Below are 15,654 nucleotides of genomic sequence, written 5' to 3' on the forward strand. Positions count from 1 at the left end.
AGTGCTGCGTGGCCGGACCCGAATGCACAGCTCCCGTCCGGATCCCTGCGCTGTGTGTTGCTCCATGCCCCCAGGCTCCAGCCCTGTGTCCTGCCGGGCTGCCCAGGCCTCTTGGGCAGCGGTGCTCAGCCACCCAGCCCTGAGGGCACCTGCTGCTGCAGCATCGCCCTGGGCGCAGGCGGCCCCACTGCTGCACCCCTGGGGTGCTCAGGCAGCGCGGAGGGGGCCTGGGGCCCCCGTCCCACCGCTCCCTCGCACCAGCACGCCGCAGGGTGCAGGGCCGTTGGCTATTTCTGTGCACAGTCCAGCTGTGCATGGAGAAAGCGGAGGTTTGCACAAGCCAGTGAGACACACGTGACCCGGGGAGCGAGGCAGGAGGAACCAGCAGACACCCCGCGCAGGGCCCTGGCTCCCCGCGCCGCACAGCTAGAAATGGCCCCTTGGCTGCCCACCAAGGAGGAGAAGTATGGCGTTGGTGAGTGGGCAGGACGGGGCTGAGCAGGGCGCTGGGTCCTGCCCGGAGCGGGCGCCCCGGTGCAGCCTGGAAGTGGTGCAGGGGCTGGGGCGACTGGCGGGCTTCTCCGGCGCCCGCCGGCTGCGGGGCTGAGCGGGGCAGGCAGGGTGGCAGCGTGGGGCTGAACCACGGCCGGGCTCTGCCGCGCGGGGCCGGGTGGTGCTGCGGGGTGGGGGGCCAGCACCCTGCGCGGCCGGCGCCAGGATGGAGCACTGAGCGTGGGGCGGGCTGGGGTCGCAGGGCTCAGGAGGGGTGGGCCGGGGCCGGGGCCGGGGCCGGGGCCGGGGCCGGGGCCGGGGCTGGGCTGAGCTGTGCCAGCCCCGGCAGGACCCGGGCGGCTGGAGGCCGGTGGGGACGGGAAGCCGTGGGGCTCCCCCCGACCCCCTCCCATCCCGCCGCCCCCCCGACCCACACCGACCCCTGACCCGCGCCCACCCCGACCCGGCCCGCTCCCGCACCGCTGCCCCCACACCGCCCTGCACCGACCCAGGACCCGCTCCCACCCCGCCGCCCCCCCGCACCGACCCCCGACCCCCTCCCACCCTGCCGCCCCCCCGCCCCGCACTGACCCCCCCTCCTGCCCTGCCGCCCCCCGCCCCTGCGCTAACACGCACTTCTCCTTGCGCTGCACCTGCCCTCGCAGCCCTGCACCTCTTCCCGTTTCTGGCCGGGGCCGTTTCCCACATCCGCTCCTGGGGCCGCGAGCAGCATCCTGGAGCGGGGCCGAGCCCCACGCGGGTCCTGGGCCGCTGGCCGGGGCCGAGCGCTGGGTTCCCGCTGGTGTTAACCCGCGGCTGGCCGGGGAGCGAGCTTGAGCCGGGGCCAGGCACGGGCCAGTCTGGGGACGTCGCCTGGAGGGCAGGGCTGCGGGACGGGGCGCCCGCGGGAGCCCGGGGCTCCGGCGGCCCCGAGCTGGCGGGGGGCGCCGGCAGGCCCAGCAGGGATCCCCCCGCCAGGCGCTGGCACGCCTGCAGGCAGAGCGCCCCGGGCGCAGGGTGACACGAGCGCAGGGCTGCCTCCACCAAGGGAGGCCAGACAGAGCCGTTACCAGCCGCAGGGCCAGAAATAGCAGCGGGACCAGCAAGGGCTGCAGAGCACCTGGTCCTGGCGCAGCCTGCACCGCAGCAGGAAGCCTCTCGCTGTGAGCGAGCTGCTGCTGGCCCTGCTCCCCTGCCAGCACCACGACCAAGCCGTGGGGCTCTCGTGCCGTCTGCGTGGGGCTGGGACCCGGAGGCGGCCTGCCTGGGGCTGAGCGACACCGGCTGCGGTGGCTCTGCCCTGCCGGGGAGGGCTGCCGCGGGGCACGCCGGCTGGAGAGCGAGGGTCCCCGGGAGCCTCGGAGGGACGGTGCTGGGTGGGGGGTGTCAGGGCCCGGCGGGGCCCCGTCCCACAGCTCTGGGGCCCCGTCCACAGGTCCAGGGTCCCGTCCCACGGCTCCGGGGTCCTGTCCCACAGCTCCGGGGCTCCGTCCACGGCTCCGGGGCCCCATCCACGGCTCCGGGGTCCTGTCCCACAGCTCCGGGGGCTCCGTCCACAGCTCCGGGGCCCCATCCATGGCTCTGGGGCCCCATCCATGGCTCCGGGGCTCCGTCCCACAGCTCTGGGGTCCCGTCCCACAGCTCCGGGGCTCCGTCCCACGGCTCCGGGGCCCCATCCACGGCTCTGGGGCCCCATCCACGGCTCCGGGGTCCTGTCCCACAGCTCCGGGGGCTCCGTCCACAGCTCCGGGGCCCCATCCACAGCTCTGGGGCCCCGTCCACAGGTCCAGGGTCCCGTCCCACGGCTCCGGGGTCCCGTCCCACAGCTCCGGGGCTCCGTCCACGGCTCCGGGGTCCCATCCACGGCTCTGGGGCCCCATCCATGGCTCTGGGGCTCCGTCCCACAGCTCTGGGGTCCCGTCCCACAGCTCCGGGGGCTCCATCCCACGGCTCCGGGGCTCTGTCCACGGCTCCGGGGCCCCATCCACAGCTCCGAGGCTCCGTCCCACAGCTCCGGGGCTCCGTCCCACAGCTCTGGGGTCCCGTCCCACAGCTCCGGGGGCTCCATCCCACGGCTCCGGGGTCCCGTCCCACGGCTCCGGGGCTCTGTCCACAGCTCCGGGGCTCCGTCCCACGGCTCCGGGGCCCCGTCCACAGCTCTGGGGCTCCGTCCCACAGCTCTGGGGTCCCGTCCCACAGCTCCGGGGGCTCCATCCCACAGCTCCGGGGCTCCGTCCATGGCTCCGGGGTCCCGTCCACGGCTCCGGGGCTCCGTCCCACGGCTCCGGGGCTCCCTCTCTCCCCAGCCCTGTGGAACTTCCCGCGCACCAAAGAGCATCACCTGCCGCTGCAGATCGGGGAGACGGTGCACATCCTGCAGGCGTCCGAGGGTAAGGGGGCCCGGCTGGCCCCACGGGCCCCCATGTGGAGCAGGCTGCGTGGGTGCATCCGGGTGCCCCCTGGTACCGGGGCCTCCTGCACCCCTGCAGGGGGAGGTGGGGGGGCTGGGGTGCACTCGAGCACTAGGGGCATGTGCATGCCCTAAGCAGGGAGAGGCTGGGGGTTATCTGGGTGCACCCCAGCGCCGGGGCCTCCTCCTGCCGCCCTGGCTGCACTGGCTGCAGACACCCCCCAGCCCACTCCCACCCTCCGGGGGCCGTTGGGTCTCCGAGCCTGGCTCACGGCCTGTCCTTCCCTTCCAGGCTGGTATCGTGGCTACTCGCTCAGGAACAGGGCTGCCCGGGTAGGTGGGCGCTGCTGGTGGCGAGGGGGTGGGCACGGGCCCAGCCCCTGGGAGGCTCTGCCTGGCCCTGGCCGGGTGGGATCCTGGTGCAGGGGATGCGCCAGGCACCCCAGGTCATTGCCAGCTCAGGCGACCCCCCAACCTGGGCACCTGGGGCGGGCTGCGCCTGCCGGGGCGCGTGGACCCTCTCCCATCCCGGCCCCATGGGCGCTGATGGCTCCGGCTCCCCCCAGGGCATCTTCCCAGCCTCACTGATCCACCTGAAGGGCGCCGTGGTGGAGCGCAGGGGGTAGGTGCTGGGGCGCGGGGTCTGCCGCCGGGCAGTCGTGGGCCCGTGTCTGCACCGGGCGCTGCCGGCGCGGGCAGCGGGAAGGCAGCTGGGAGCCGCAGCGCGGGCGCAGGCAGCTCCAGGACCCCGTGTCCCCGGGGTGCGGCAGGGACCCCGCGCCCCGAGCCGGCAGCGTTGGCCTGGGACAGGGGTCCCGGCGCGGGGGGCCGGGGTGCGCGGTGCTGCAGCGGCGCTCGCGGTGCTTCCCAGGACGGAGGAGAGCGTGGTGCCCGCCGAGATGCCCATGGTGCAGGAGATCACCACCACGCTGCGCGAGTGGGCCACCATCTGGAAGCAGCTCTACGTGGTGAGCAGCCAGCGGGACGGGGAGCCCAGGGTCCCCGGGGCCAGGCACGAGGGTGACCCGGCCTTGCTGCCTGCAGACGGGGCAGACGGAGCGGTACCGGCAGGTGAAGCGCATGATGTACGAGCTGATGGAGCGGCGCTCGCAGCTGCTCTCGGGGACGCTGCCCAAGGACGAGCTCCTGCAGCTCAAGAAGGAGGTGACCAGCAAGATCGACTACGGGAACAAGTGAGAGCGGGGGGGTCGCAGGTGCATCTGCTGCCTCCCAGGGCCGATGCCGCCCCAGCACGGGCTCACCCGGGGCCGAGGGGCACCCTGCTCCTCCGCTGCAGTCCAGCCCGTAGCACGGCTGTGTCTCCCCAGCCAGCCTGGCTCGCCGTTCCCAGGGTGGCACGTGCCCACCCTTCGCAGTCCCTGCCCCATCCCCGGGCGCTCGTCCCCAGGGCGCTCGTCCAGGTGGGACCAGCTCCCACTGGCCGGGTCCAACCCGGGACAGAGCTGCATCTCGGGAAGGTGTTTCCGCAACGGGAGGGAGACCAGGGAGCTGGGTCAGGTTGCTTTGGTCTGGATCAGCCAATGGGTGTCATGATGGGACCCAGGTCTCAGCCCAGCAAAGGGATATCACCCATGAGCCCCAGCTCAGGCAGGAGAGCATCCCAGCTGCTGCCCTGCTCCTTCCTCTTCCCAGCGGTCTGCCGTTGGCTGCGATGGGTTTGGGATGCTGGCCTGGCTCCTGCGAGGTGCCTGCGGTGCTGTGCTCCCGGCAGGTTCCCTGGGAACCCCCTGCCATCCCGGACGGCGTGCCCAGAGAGAGGGTGCTGGGCCAGGCCTGCCCAGTGGCGCGATGGGCTGTGTCATGTCTTACCCAGCATGGTGCTGGGTCCTTCCTCAGCCCCTGTCCGTCCCTGCAGGATCCTCGCACTGGACCTGGTGGTGCGGGATGAGAATGAAAACATCCTGGACCCCGACAGGACCAGCGTCATCAGCCTCTTCCAGGCACACAAGAAGGCCACACAGACCATCATGCAGCGCATCCAGGAGGAGATGGTGAGCACCAGCGCCCAGCATGCCGACCCCGCAGTGCTCGGAGCCTGCTGCGCCCTGCATGGCATGGCTGCGCCTGCACGGCACGGCTGTGCCTGCATGGCATGGCTGCACCCGCACGGCACGGCTGTGCCTGCATGGCATGGCTGCACCCGCACGGCACGGCTGTGCCTGCATGGCATGGCTGCGCCTGCACGGCACAGCTGTGCCTGCATGGCATGGCTGCATCCCCATAGCATGGCTATGTCCTGTATGGCACGGCTGTGCCTGCACAGCATGCTGCATCCCCATGGCACGGCTGCACCTGCACGGCATGGGGCTCTCGGAGCTGCGCTGGGCTGCGCCAGGGGCTGCCCTGCAGAGAGGCTGCGGTGTGGGGCCGCCGGGCGCCCCGGCTGACCGGCCTCGTCACCCGCAGCTCCCGCAGCAGAGCGAGCTGGGCTGCAGCGCCCACCTGGCGGCGTCGCCCTCCCACAGCCTCTACCTCTGCGTGCGCAACTTTGTCTGCAACATCGGCGAGGAGGCGCAGCTCTTCATGGCGCTGTACGACCCCGCAGAGCAGCGGATGATCAGGTGGGGCTGGTGGCGGCAGGCTGGCAGCCCTGGCCGTGCCCGGCTCCCCCTTCCAGCCCCTGCGCGGCCGCCACTGTCGGGGCGATGCCCCTGCACACTGGGGCTCTGTGTCCCCCCAGCTCTCACCCAGGGCAGGAAACGGGGGGTTCCCGCCAACCGTTCCCCACGTCCACCCTCTGCAGCATCCCCTGGTGTCTGTCCCATGGAGGGGGAGCCGCTGCCCCCGGCACCCCGTCACCCACCCCGGCCTGCAGGGTGGAGGCACCGGGGCTGCCCCGCGGTGCTCATGCTGCCTGCACCGGGGCGGCCTGGCACCTTTGCTGGCCCAGAGCCCTCCCGTTCGCGTGGGAGCCGCGGACGCGCAGCCGGCCGGCCCCGGCACAGCTCCCCTGACGCCCTCGCGCCCCCCTGCAGCGAGAACTACGTGATCCGCTGGGCCAGCACGGGCGTCCCCCAGGACATCGAGCTGCTCAACAACCTCAAGGCCGTCTTCACGGTGAGCGCGGCCCCCCAGCCCTGCGCTGCCCTCCCTCGCCATCCTGCCCAGGCACCCGCACGCGGCACTTTGCAGCCACTGGCCCCGGGCTCGGGGCTCCGCCGTAGCCCCCGCGCCGCTCTCAACAGCCGGCCCCTGCTCTGCCGCTCTCTCCTCGCCGCCTGTCTCCGCTGCAACCCCTCCGCAGCCGTACCCGGTCCGGCGGCCCCTTGCGCAGACTCTTCACCCGGTCCCGTGCTGCAGGGCATTCGCCCCTGCCGCCTGCTGCCTCCCGGGAGGGCAGGAGGAGCAGCTCCCGCGGACCGAGCAGCTCTGCCGCTGCACCAGCCGAGCCGCGCTGACCCTCCGACGGCTGCAGCAGAGCCGTCCGTATGCAGATGAACCAGGACAATCAATGCAAACGAGCAGCATCAGCACTTCCAGCCCTGAGGTCCCCGGCTCCAACGCGTGGCAGCTCTCGCCCTCTGCCCGGCTGCTGCGGCCCGCAGACCCATGCTCTCGCCTTCGCCGCTTCGGCTGCCCTCGCCGTGGCCGTGCCCCCCACCCAGCCGCGTTTCCCTGGGGTGCCGGGCCCTGGCGCCTCGCTGCCAGCCCTGCCGCCTCCCAGAGCGCCGTGCCCACGCTGGTGCCTCCGCAGGACGCGCGGGCAGAGCTCCTGCAGGACAGCCCCGGGCTGCGGCGGCTCTCCTCCGGCCCCGGTGCCACCCCGTCCCGCAGCACCCGGGATGGACGGGCTCCCCGGGCTCCTGCCGGGCTAAGCCGGCCGTGGGGTGCAGCGGCCAGGGCATCCCCTCGCCCCCGGAGCCGAGCCGCCTGCGGGAAGCAGAGGTGCTAGGGTGGCTCCGCGGGGCCGAGCTGGGCTGCTGGGCTGCTCCCGGCACCGCGGGGGCCGAGCGCCCTGTCCCACGTGGCGCTGCAAGCGTCTGACTCGCCCCCCTCTCCCCCGCCCCAGGACCTGGGCAGCAAAGACTTGAAACGGGAGAAGCTTTTCCTGGTGTGTCAGATCATCCGGGTGGGACGCATGGACCTCAGGGAGACCTACAGCCGGAAGCTCAGCACGGGCCTCCGGCGGCCCTTCGGCATCTCGGGTGAGCTGGCCCCTGCCGCGGGCTCCGGGAGGGGACCCCGGCGGCCGCCCGAGCGCGTCCCTTCTCGCGCCGACCCCGGGGGCGAAGGTGCCCCGAAGGGCACCTCGGTGCTGCTTGCCAGGTCCTGGGCAGCGGTCTGGGGGGTCATGCGAGCCGCCTGTCCTGGGGCTGCTCCGGAGCCTCCTCTGCCCAGGGAAGTGGTCCACAGCACGGCGAGCCAGCTCCCTGCGCGCAGACGCTGGCCCTCGCTCGCCCCTCTGCAGAGGTGTCCTTGCGGCAGACAACGGGTTTCCCTTCCTGGGGCCAGTCCCTGGGCGCCCACTCGGCCCTGAGCCCCAGTGCGCCCTGCTGTGTCGCCCCTTTACCTGGCCTGACCCCACAGCAGCCCCCAGCGCGGTGCAGGGCGGTCCTGCTCCGGCTCCCACCTGGAGTTCCCTCCCGGCATCCCTGCGTCCCTGCATCCCCACGTCCCCGCATCCCCGCTCCCACCTGGCGCTCCCTCCTGGCATCCCTGCGTCTCCGCGTCCCCGCATCCCTGCTCCCACCCGGCGCTCCCTCCCTGCATCCCCGCTCCTGCCCAGAGCTCCCTCTCTGCATCCCTGTGTCCCCACTTCTGTCCAGAGCTCCCTCCCTGCATCCCCGTGTCCCCACATCCCCGCTGCCACCTGGAGCTCCCTCCCTGCATCCCTGCACCCCTGCATCCCCGAATCCCCGCTCCCACCTGCGCTCTGACAAACATTCCTGCTTGGGGTATTGATCCTCATCAGATGGACTTGGTAGGAAATTATTGATTTTAATTGGCTAATTAGTGCATGCTAGGGCCTCAGCCATGGAGTAATTACCAGGTGAATTATTAACACACGGTAGCTAATTGTGCTCTGAGCTGAGCACGTCCCTGGGGAGCAGACCAGATTCATTGTCCTGGCGCCTGCTTTGTGGAGCCCTGTCCATCCTGCAGCTGATCCCCCCCACCGTGTCTGTACCCGGTGGAAATGTTCTAGATATGGGTTATTTTGGCCCAAGCCTGCGCAAGAGCTCAGAGGCGACCCAGTGATCAGCAGCAGCACCGTCCCTGCGTGGCCTTGCCGGGGGCGCTGCATGGAGGCTGCGAGCCCTGAGCCACCGAGCTGCTGGGGCGCGGGGGGCGGCCGCGGGGGTCCCGGGAGGGCCGGCGCGGGTGCTGCGGCGCACGCCTGGCAGCCGCCCCACGCGTTGCAGTGATGGACGTCACGGACATCACCAAGGGGAAGTGCGAGAGCGACGAGGACAAGCAGCACTTCATTCCCGTGCACCTGTGAGTACCGCCGCGCCGGCCGGGAGAGGGGCTGCACGGGGGCCTAGAGGGGCCAAAAGCAAAGGTGTTTTTCTATTAAATTTGGCTCTGTAATGAGACCGTGGTGCTCCTGCTCGGTGGCAGGCCGCTCTGGGGACCCGCAGGGAGTGGCGGGGGGGCTCCCTTGGCCCCTGGCGCTGAGCGCCCTGAACCCCCCCGCGCTCTGCTGTCGGCAGGGCCGCGGCCGAGAACGACTTTCTGCACAACATGATAAGGAAAGCTGTGGAAGGGAAGGACATCAACCACAAAGGACAAGGTAACTGCCCCGCGCGCCCCCCGACCCGTCTCGCGAGGCTGCTCCCGAGCTCGCTCCTGGGCACAGCTGGGCGGCGTATAAGCCGCCGCGCTGGAAGTGTTTCCCCCGATGCACGTCCAGGGCCCCAGCCCGGACCAGCCGCTTCCCGCGCCGTCCCCAGAGACAGCTCCAAATAGCATTTAGGACACGAGTGTGGGGGGTCCCAAGGGGACAGGGCCAAATTTCCTCCAAAACCGAGTAAGAGAGAAGTTTTCAGGAAGGGTATGTGGCTGTCTGCGCTGGAGAGGAGACCCAGGCGGGACCTAGGTCCTCCTCGTGGGTCAGAGGGTTTGGGGCGTCCCTGCGGGAGGCAGAGACCTGGTGTCCCGGGAGCACTGTCCAGGTCTCCCTGCAGCCGGGTGCGCGGCGCGGCGGGGCTGCCCGGCCGACCCCGACCCCGTCTCCGTCCCCGCCAGGGTTCTGGGTGTCCCTGAAGATGCTCTGGGGAGACCTGAGCCAGGTGCGGAAAGACCACCCCCACCTCGTGGACCGCAGCACCGTGGTGGCACGCAAGCTGGGCTACCCGGAGGTCATCATGCCAGGCAAGCGGGAGGGACGTGCCGGGAGGCGGCGGGGCCCCGGTGCAGAGCTGCTTGGCAGTTTTGGGCACGGGGCAGGTCCCGCGAGGCCGCCAGCCCGGCGTCCCGGGGGCAGCGCAGAGCCAGCCTCACCGGGCATCCCCGCACACACCTCCTCCTAGGAGACGTCCGGAACGACATCTACCTCACGCTGGTGCAGGGCGAGTTCGACAAGGGGAACAAGAAGACGCAGAAGAACGTGGAGGTGACGGTGTGCGTCTGTGACGAGGCCGGCAGCGTGGTGCCGGTAAGGCGCGCTGGCCCTGGCGCCAGGGCTGCTCGTGCGCCGGAGGGCTCGGAGCCGGCTGCCGCGGGCGTCCCCTGCGGCGCGCGCACGGCCTGCCTGCCCGGGGCAGGCTCTGCAGACGGGGGGACCGCTGCCCCGGCCCGCCGTGCCCCGGCCTTGCACCTTCCCCATGCAAAGTTACGGCTGCGGGAGTCGCAGCCGCTTCCTTGGCACAAACTGGCTGGAATAGCCTCCTTTCCTGCAAGTCGGAGCTCTGGAAGTTATCCTTCCGAACAGCCTTTGTCTTTATTTAAAGACTTGGAAAAAGCTCTTGGAAGGGGTAGCCAAAAGTCACAGTCTCTTTGGGCTGGTCAGAGCCCGCCAGCCGTTCCCGGAGAGCTCCAGGACGCCGGGCTGCTCCGCAGCTCTCGCCGAGGCTCGTGCTGGAGCTGGGGCAGCAGGGGCCGGGCAGGGTCCGCCCGGAGAGGGCCGGGGCGAGCAGGCTCCGAGCAAGCCATAGGCTTCTCCCCGTCACGCAGCCCGCTGTTGCCTTGTCTCTCTCTTCTCAGGGTGTTTGCTTTCATTGCAAACTCAATTCTTATCTGATCTGCGAGAAACCGAGGCCTACTGAGGCTCCTGCTGTGTTTTTCCAGAGGCGCAGTCTCCCCCCATCATCTTTTTCTCCATCTGCGATAATGAATTTCCCACGTTGCAACAGAAGTCAAGTCTTGGAGAGGCCCTGGGGGGGTCGCGTGTCCCTTGTTGTCTCCTTTTGGAGACAACAGCCAGGCCCTGCAGAGATGGATGGGGCAGGGGAAGCCTGTCTGCAGCCGGTCCCTTGTCACTGCCCCATGTGAGCCGGGCTGGGAAGCGAGACCAGGAGCCAGCGAGAGGTGTCCCAGCACAGGGCCATGGGATGCAGATGTAGCAGATGGGCTGGAGGCCAAGCCCGCTTGGTGGGCAATGAGGGCTGGACCACTCAAAGGCTCTCCAGGCCTTCAAGTATCTCTGGTCCAAGAAAGATCCATAGCAAGCAATGTCAAAACCTGAACATGAAGTGTCTCTCTGCAGAATGTGATCTACCACGGTGCAGGAGACAAGCCGGCAAGCGAGTATCGCTCTGTGGTCTACTACCAGCAGCGACACCAGCGATGGATGGAGACGGTGAAGGTCTGTACGAGCCTCCTTGTGTGGAGGCTGAGGTGGGACCTCTGTCGCAGGGGTTGTGGTGGGCTCAATGGTCAGTGTCCCTGATGAGGTCTCCTCCGTCCGGTCCCCATGGGCAGGCAGGGAGGCAGATGTCCATGGCATCCCTGCTTGCAAGGAGCCCTGGGGGTGGAGGCTTGCAAACGTGCTCACGGCTGGTGGGGGTCCGCTGTGCCGCATGTGCCTCTCCCCGCAGCCTGCTGTGCTCCTGTGGGCTCAGCCACGTGTCCTGTCGACGGAGCCACGCCAGGCAGGAGATACGGGGAAGGGTGGAGGTGTGCAGGTACGCGGGTCTGTGGCAGCACCTAGACATACTCCACCAGCCCTGCACTGCGACCTATGTGCGTGCAGAAACAGGCACAGGACATCTACTTGCCTCTAATTCAGCCTTATCAGTTGAAAGAAAAGCACGTGGGACTGGATTTAAGCAAATTCATGGTTCGCTGCAACCTTTGCCCAAGCTCAGGCACAAAGGGGTCTCTGCCAGCCAGGTCATCCAGCCTGTGCCCTACTGTGCTCATGTGGGCTCCTCTCCCTCAGATTGCTGTTCCCATTGAAGATGTCCACAAGACCCACCTACGATTCACCTTCAGGCATCGCTCCTCCAGTGACTGTAAGTATCTCTCTTCTTCAGGTCTTCCTCTGCTAATGTTCCCCACAAAGGCTGGGACGGAGATGGTCTTTCCGCAGCTCAGGTGCTGCACAAACACGAGCGCCCCATGAGCAGTCCTCACCTTGCACCTGTGTGAGAATACATTAGGGACGCTGTGAAATCTGGGCTCATATATGGGAGGTAGCAAGCCGTCATCCCTGTTTGCTCTGTCCCCCGGCTGCCCACAGTGAGGCAGCGGATCCCTGGGAAATCGCTGCCTCTTGCATGCAAACCGTACCCTGGCTGTCTGCGCTTGGCTCTTGGAGCATCTTCTCTGTCTTGTGGCTTTTGGCTGCGCAGGCTGCAGCACGCAGCCGGGAGGATCGGCTGCTCCAGCAGCAGGGCGCCACTGTCAGCTGCTTCCCAGGGCTGAAAAACACGTGTGCTAGGACGAGGTGCGGCCGCAGGCTGCGACGCTCCGGGCGCCTTCCCCAGGCTTGCTGCAGGGGAGGGTCAGGCCCACGAGGGCTGTCTCGGGTGGCAGGGATGGTGGGTACGGCTGGGAGACCTGCACCTGAGACTGCTGCTCGCCGGTCTGACCCTGCCCAAAACCCCATCTGCTGCTTGTCCAGATGACTTTCCGATGGCCGTTCGTCCGGGCAGCACAGTGCTCGCCGTGTCAGCAGCTTCTCTATCTGTGCATCATGCGTTTTTCCTCTCTTTCTCTTTGCTGTTCTCCAGCAATTGCAGGCAGATACTTCTCCCAAGCGCGTCAAGGAGATTAAGCGGTCTCGCTGCACGTTGTGCAAAGCCTGCTGGCTTCAGAAGAAGAAAAATGATTTCTCTGGCACCACCTTCTCTGGAAGAGGCTGCAGCTGCAGGGAGGGCAGGGGCCTGCTGCTCCCGCTCTGCAGTCCCCAGGCTGCGTCTGCCCTTTCCGTGCCCATGCAACGTGTCCTCGGGCTGTTCCTGAACCCACTTCACCTCACTCTGTGTTTTTGTCTCTCCCAGCTAAAGACAAAAGTGAGAGGATTTTCTCCATGGCCTTCGTGAAGTTGATGCGACCTGATGGTACTACCCTACGTGATGGGGAACACGACCTTTTTCTGTATAAGGTACTAGCAGAGCTGGGCAAAGTGATTCTTTTGGAACAAGAAGGCAGCACAGGAAGCATGTTCTCCCAGCAGGCGACACACATGTAGGGCAGAGCCCCGGGTGGTATGAGAGCTGCTGCGCTGTTGGCATGTACCCAAAACCCCTCTGGGTGGTTTCCAGTCCTTTCCTCAAGTCCCTCCTGTCCCTGATGGTTCAGAGACCTGCTGCGGCTCTCTGCGCACCTCCTCTCTCATCCCTGCTCTGCTCCTTTGCTAATGACAAGTTTTGTTTAGAAAAAGGTAACTGAAGCGTATCAGAAATGGGGGGAACATCCCATGAAGATATTTTCTACATTTTACCTGATTTCACCAGGATTTTGCTTTCTAAAACTGCTTATTTTTCTCCTCTGAGAGAGCAGAGAGAAAATGCAAGGAGGAAAAACTCGCTGTTCATTTAAAAAATTCAGCTGGCTCCAATGCTGAAGTATGAAAGACCGCATGAATAACCTGTCTTTCTTCCTGTGTTGCTGCTCCCCTCCTCTCTGGGAGCTGGCATTAGTTGCAGACACGGAAAACGGGAGGGCTGTGAGCTAGTCCCTCGCTGCAAGAGTGAGCTCAGGACTTTTTTGTGTGTGCATTCAGCGTTTCATCATCCCTTTCTGGCAATGCAGCTCCAGCCTTTCCTCTAGGAGGCGATTTTCCACTCCCAGGCTCTTGGCTATTCCTGATATTTAACTGAATTTTGCTGTAATTTTACTCTGCTCTTCCTGGAGATATCCTCATAGTCACTCTAGGTAAAGCCATCTCCCTCCACAAGTCTTGCATCCTTCTGAGAGGTTCAGGTTTGTGTCCGCTGCCTGCTTTAGCAGCTGCGCGGCTGGCCTCAGCCAACACTCCGGCGAGCCCTCGCCTGGTCCATCTTCTCACCCGAAGGCAGGGTCTTCTCTACCTTCACCAGTCTTGATCTTAAAAGCTTCTGCTGATGGGCACTCTCCAGCTTCCCCAGGCAGTTTATCCCCGGGCTGCGCTATTGTTGTTTCTTGTTTATCATTTTTCTGGTGTCTGATCTCTTGCACTGCAGTGAGCCCATTCCTATTCCAGCATGGACATGGAGGAAGATCAGTGCTGTTTTCCCCCAGCAGTCTTTTTTGCATTTGAAATGTGTTATCGTGTCCCTCTTCTGGCTTCTCATCAGGCAAAACATCCAAAATCTTTAAGTGCTTCCCTGATTATGGGACCTGCAAGGCTATGGACGTTTTCTGTGCTCTCCTGGGAGGTCCTGCCCGCGTCCCAGCCGGAGCGTGGCCCCAGCATCCTGCCTGGCCCCGGCCCTGTCCCCGGGGCTCTCCAGGACCCGGCCTGGTGCACGCTCAGAGCGTCCCACCTGGCCCCGTCCCCGGGGCTCTCCAGGACCCGGCCCGGTGCATGCTCAGTGCAACCCAACCGGCCCCGTCTCCGTCCCTGGGGCTCTCCAGGACGCTGTGCTCTGTCTGTACATAAGGGCTTATTCGCACACGCACTTGTTCTCACTCCCCACACGTGACCTTCCTTCGGCTGCCTTGAAACCCACGCTATCCAAACGTGCCCACCCGTCACTGACCTCTGCCCGTCGCTGTTTTCCACCCGCTGGTTTTTGTCCTCCCTAAGTTTTGCCAGCTGTGGTTCAGTACCTTCTTCGGGGAGCGTCGCGGCATCAGGCTGAGCACAGATCCCAGCGGGGCCTCGCAGCAAAAAATCCACCCAAGCTGTTTGCAGAAATTAAGGTCGGCAGAGCCTGCCGGACCATCCGCACAGAGCCCGCGGTGCAGGCGGTGATTTCCCACGTGAGCTCCCAGATTACAGTGACTCTTGAGAGCTTAAAGTTACCGAGCTTTGAATCCATCGCGTAGGAGTTACCTTTATTTGTCTGTAGCCCTACTGATTTTATTGCACTGTTGTGCAGAGCAAGTCAGGGAAGGTAATATCAGCACTAACCTGTCTCCCGAAGGGCTCCTGAGAGTTGGACCTTCTTAATGTCCTGCTCGTTTGTGAGACATGTGCTGGGTTGCAGGGCGACAGTCGGAAACTGGAAGACGCCAGCTCGTACCTGAACCTGCCGTCCACAAGAAACGTGTTGGAGTCAAAGATCCTCTCGGGTTCCTCCTTCCGAGTGAGCGGAGGCACTTCGGGGATAAGCGTGTCCACCCGGGACAGTTTCCAGATCTCCACCCTCGTCTGCTCTACCAAACTGACACAGAACGGTGAGTCTGATAACTAATTTATGCAACTAAATCTATATTCCTCCTACCCGTAACTTCACGCTACATTAACCGAACCACCACAAACCAAAGAAACATGAGAGGTGAACTCTGGCTCTGCCTTGGGAAGCAGCTGTAGCAAGGACACTACTGAGTTTCCTGGTTATGGCGACACAAATCTGAGCCGCGCTCAAGCGAGCGGGCGGTTGGTTCTCCGGCGGGCGCGCTCGCTCCGGCCGCAGCAGCACCGGGAGCGCGGCAGAGGCGTGACGGCGTCGGGCAGGCACCAGGGTTGGCCCTGAGCGAGCGCTGCCGGGGCCGGGCTGCGGGTGGCAGGGCGGCCGGGCTCGGGGCCGCCCGGGAGCTGCTGTCCCACGGCTCCTGCCGGCACCGTTCGCCACCGGCTCTATTTGCATATTGCTGCCTTTATAGCTCAAGGCTGTAGCTCATCATGTTCCTCTCCTCCCCCCCACCTCTTTTTTTTGTTAAGGTTGTCTTTTGGCTTATTTGTCCCCCGAGCCCTTTCGAGTTAGCAGCAGATTAGTTTTTCCTGGGCAGGGGAAGGAGAACAAGTGATAGCAGGCTGCAAGCATCACGGGGCGCTGCTCCGGCCGGGAGGAGCTGCGCCCCGCCGGCGGCTGCAGGCAGTCAGCAGCTCCTGGGCTGTGGGAGCCTCTGCAGAGGGTAATTAATCTGCTGTTGCCCCCGGGGGAGCCGAGCCGCTGCCTCCGCTTTGGGCAGCGCAACGAAGTGCTGAGGGTTGCTGTCTACACGCTGTGACCTTCTTTGGGCCCTTCGGAAATCACCAAGGGAGCTGGGACTCCTTGTTTTTAAAAACGGGGTGGCGAGTTATACAGCTCAGGCTTTTAACTCCCGTCCTTCGCTCAGTTCTTCACCAGTCAGCCAAGAGTGCCCCTGCCATCCAAACACAGATGCATCAGCATTTATAGACAGGATTTTGCCTTGTAGAAAACATTTTGGGACGTGGCGGAACAAAAAGGTGCAGACAACCTTGGAAAGCGCGT

General features: G+C 66.0%; 1 protein-coding gene across 8 annotated transcripts in view; it reads left to right on the top strand.

Annotated features, from left to right (window-relative positions):
• Positions 1-319: 319 nt before the first annotated feature.
• LOC104141833 (dedicator of cytokinesis protein 2-like) overlaps positions 320-15,654 on the top strand; it is an 80,955-nt gene continuing 65,620 nt past the window's right edge. For 4 of the 8 annotated variants that reach the window (XR_011141161.1, XM_068944006.1, XM_068944007.1 and 1 more), the window contains exons 1-18: positions 320-475; positions 2,799-2,882; positions 3,195-3,235; positions 3,469-3,524; positions 3,774-3,870; positions 3,947-4,095; positions 4,779-4,914; positions 5,330-5,484; positions 5,899-5,980; positions 6,933-7,068; positions 8,287-8,362; positions 8,578-8,657; positions 9,113-9,238; positions 9,397-9,521; positions 10,572-10,670; positions 11,247-11,319; positions 12,310-12,413; positions 14,443-14,632. Coding sequence is in view for 7 of the 8 variants with exons in the window: in XM_068944006.1 (XP_068800107.1) it covers positions 433-475; positions 2,799-2,882; positions 3,195-3,235; positions 3,469-3,524; positions 3,774-3,870; positions 3,947-4,095; positions 4,779-4,914; positions 5,330-5,484; positions 5,899-5,980; positions 6,933-7,068; positions 8,287-8,362; positions 8,578-8,657; positions 9,113-9,238; positions 9,397-9,521; positions 10,572-10,670; positions 11,247-11,319; positions 12,310-12,413; positions 14,443-14,632 (1,852 nt within the window). In the remaining variant the exon portion in view is untranslated. Of the gene's footprint in view, positions 476-2,713; positions 2,883-3,194; positions 3,236-3,468; positions 3,525-3,773; positions 3,871-3,946; positions 4,096-4,778; positions 4,915-5,329; positions 5,485-5,567; positions 5,746-5,779; positions 5,981-6,932; positions 7,069-8,286; positions 8,363-8,485; positions 8,658-9,112; positions 9,239-9,396; positions 9,522-10,571; positions 10,671-11,246; positions 11,320-12,309; positions 12,414-14,442; positions 14,633-15,654 lie in introns of those variants that run through there. The other 4 variants (XM_068944008.1, XM_068944009.1, XM_068944011.1 and 1 more) reach the window with 4 other exon arrangements.

This window comes from Struthio camelus, chromosome 4 (genome assembly GCF_040807025.1).
Source record: "Struthio camelus isolate bStrCam1 chromosome 4, bStrCam1.hap1, whole genome shotgun sequence".
NCBI lineage: Eukaryota > Metazoa > Chordata > Aves > Struthioniformes > Struthionidae > Struthio > Struthio camelus.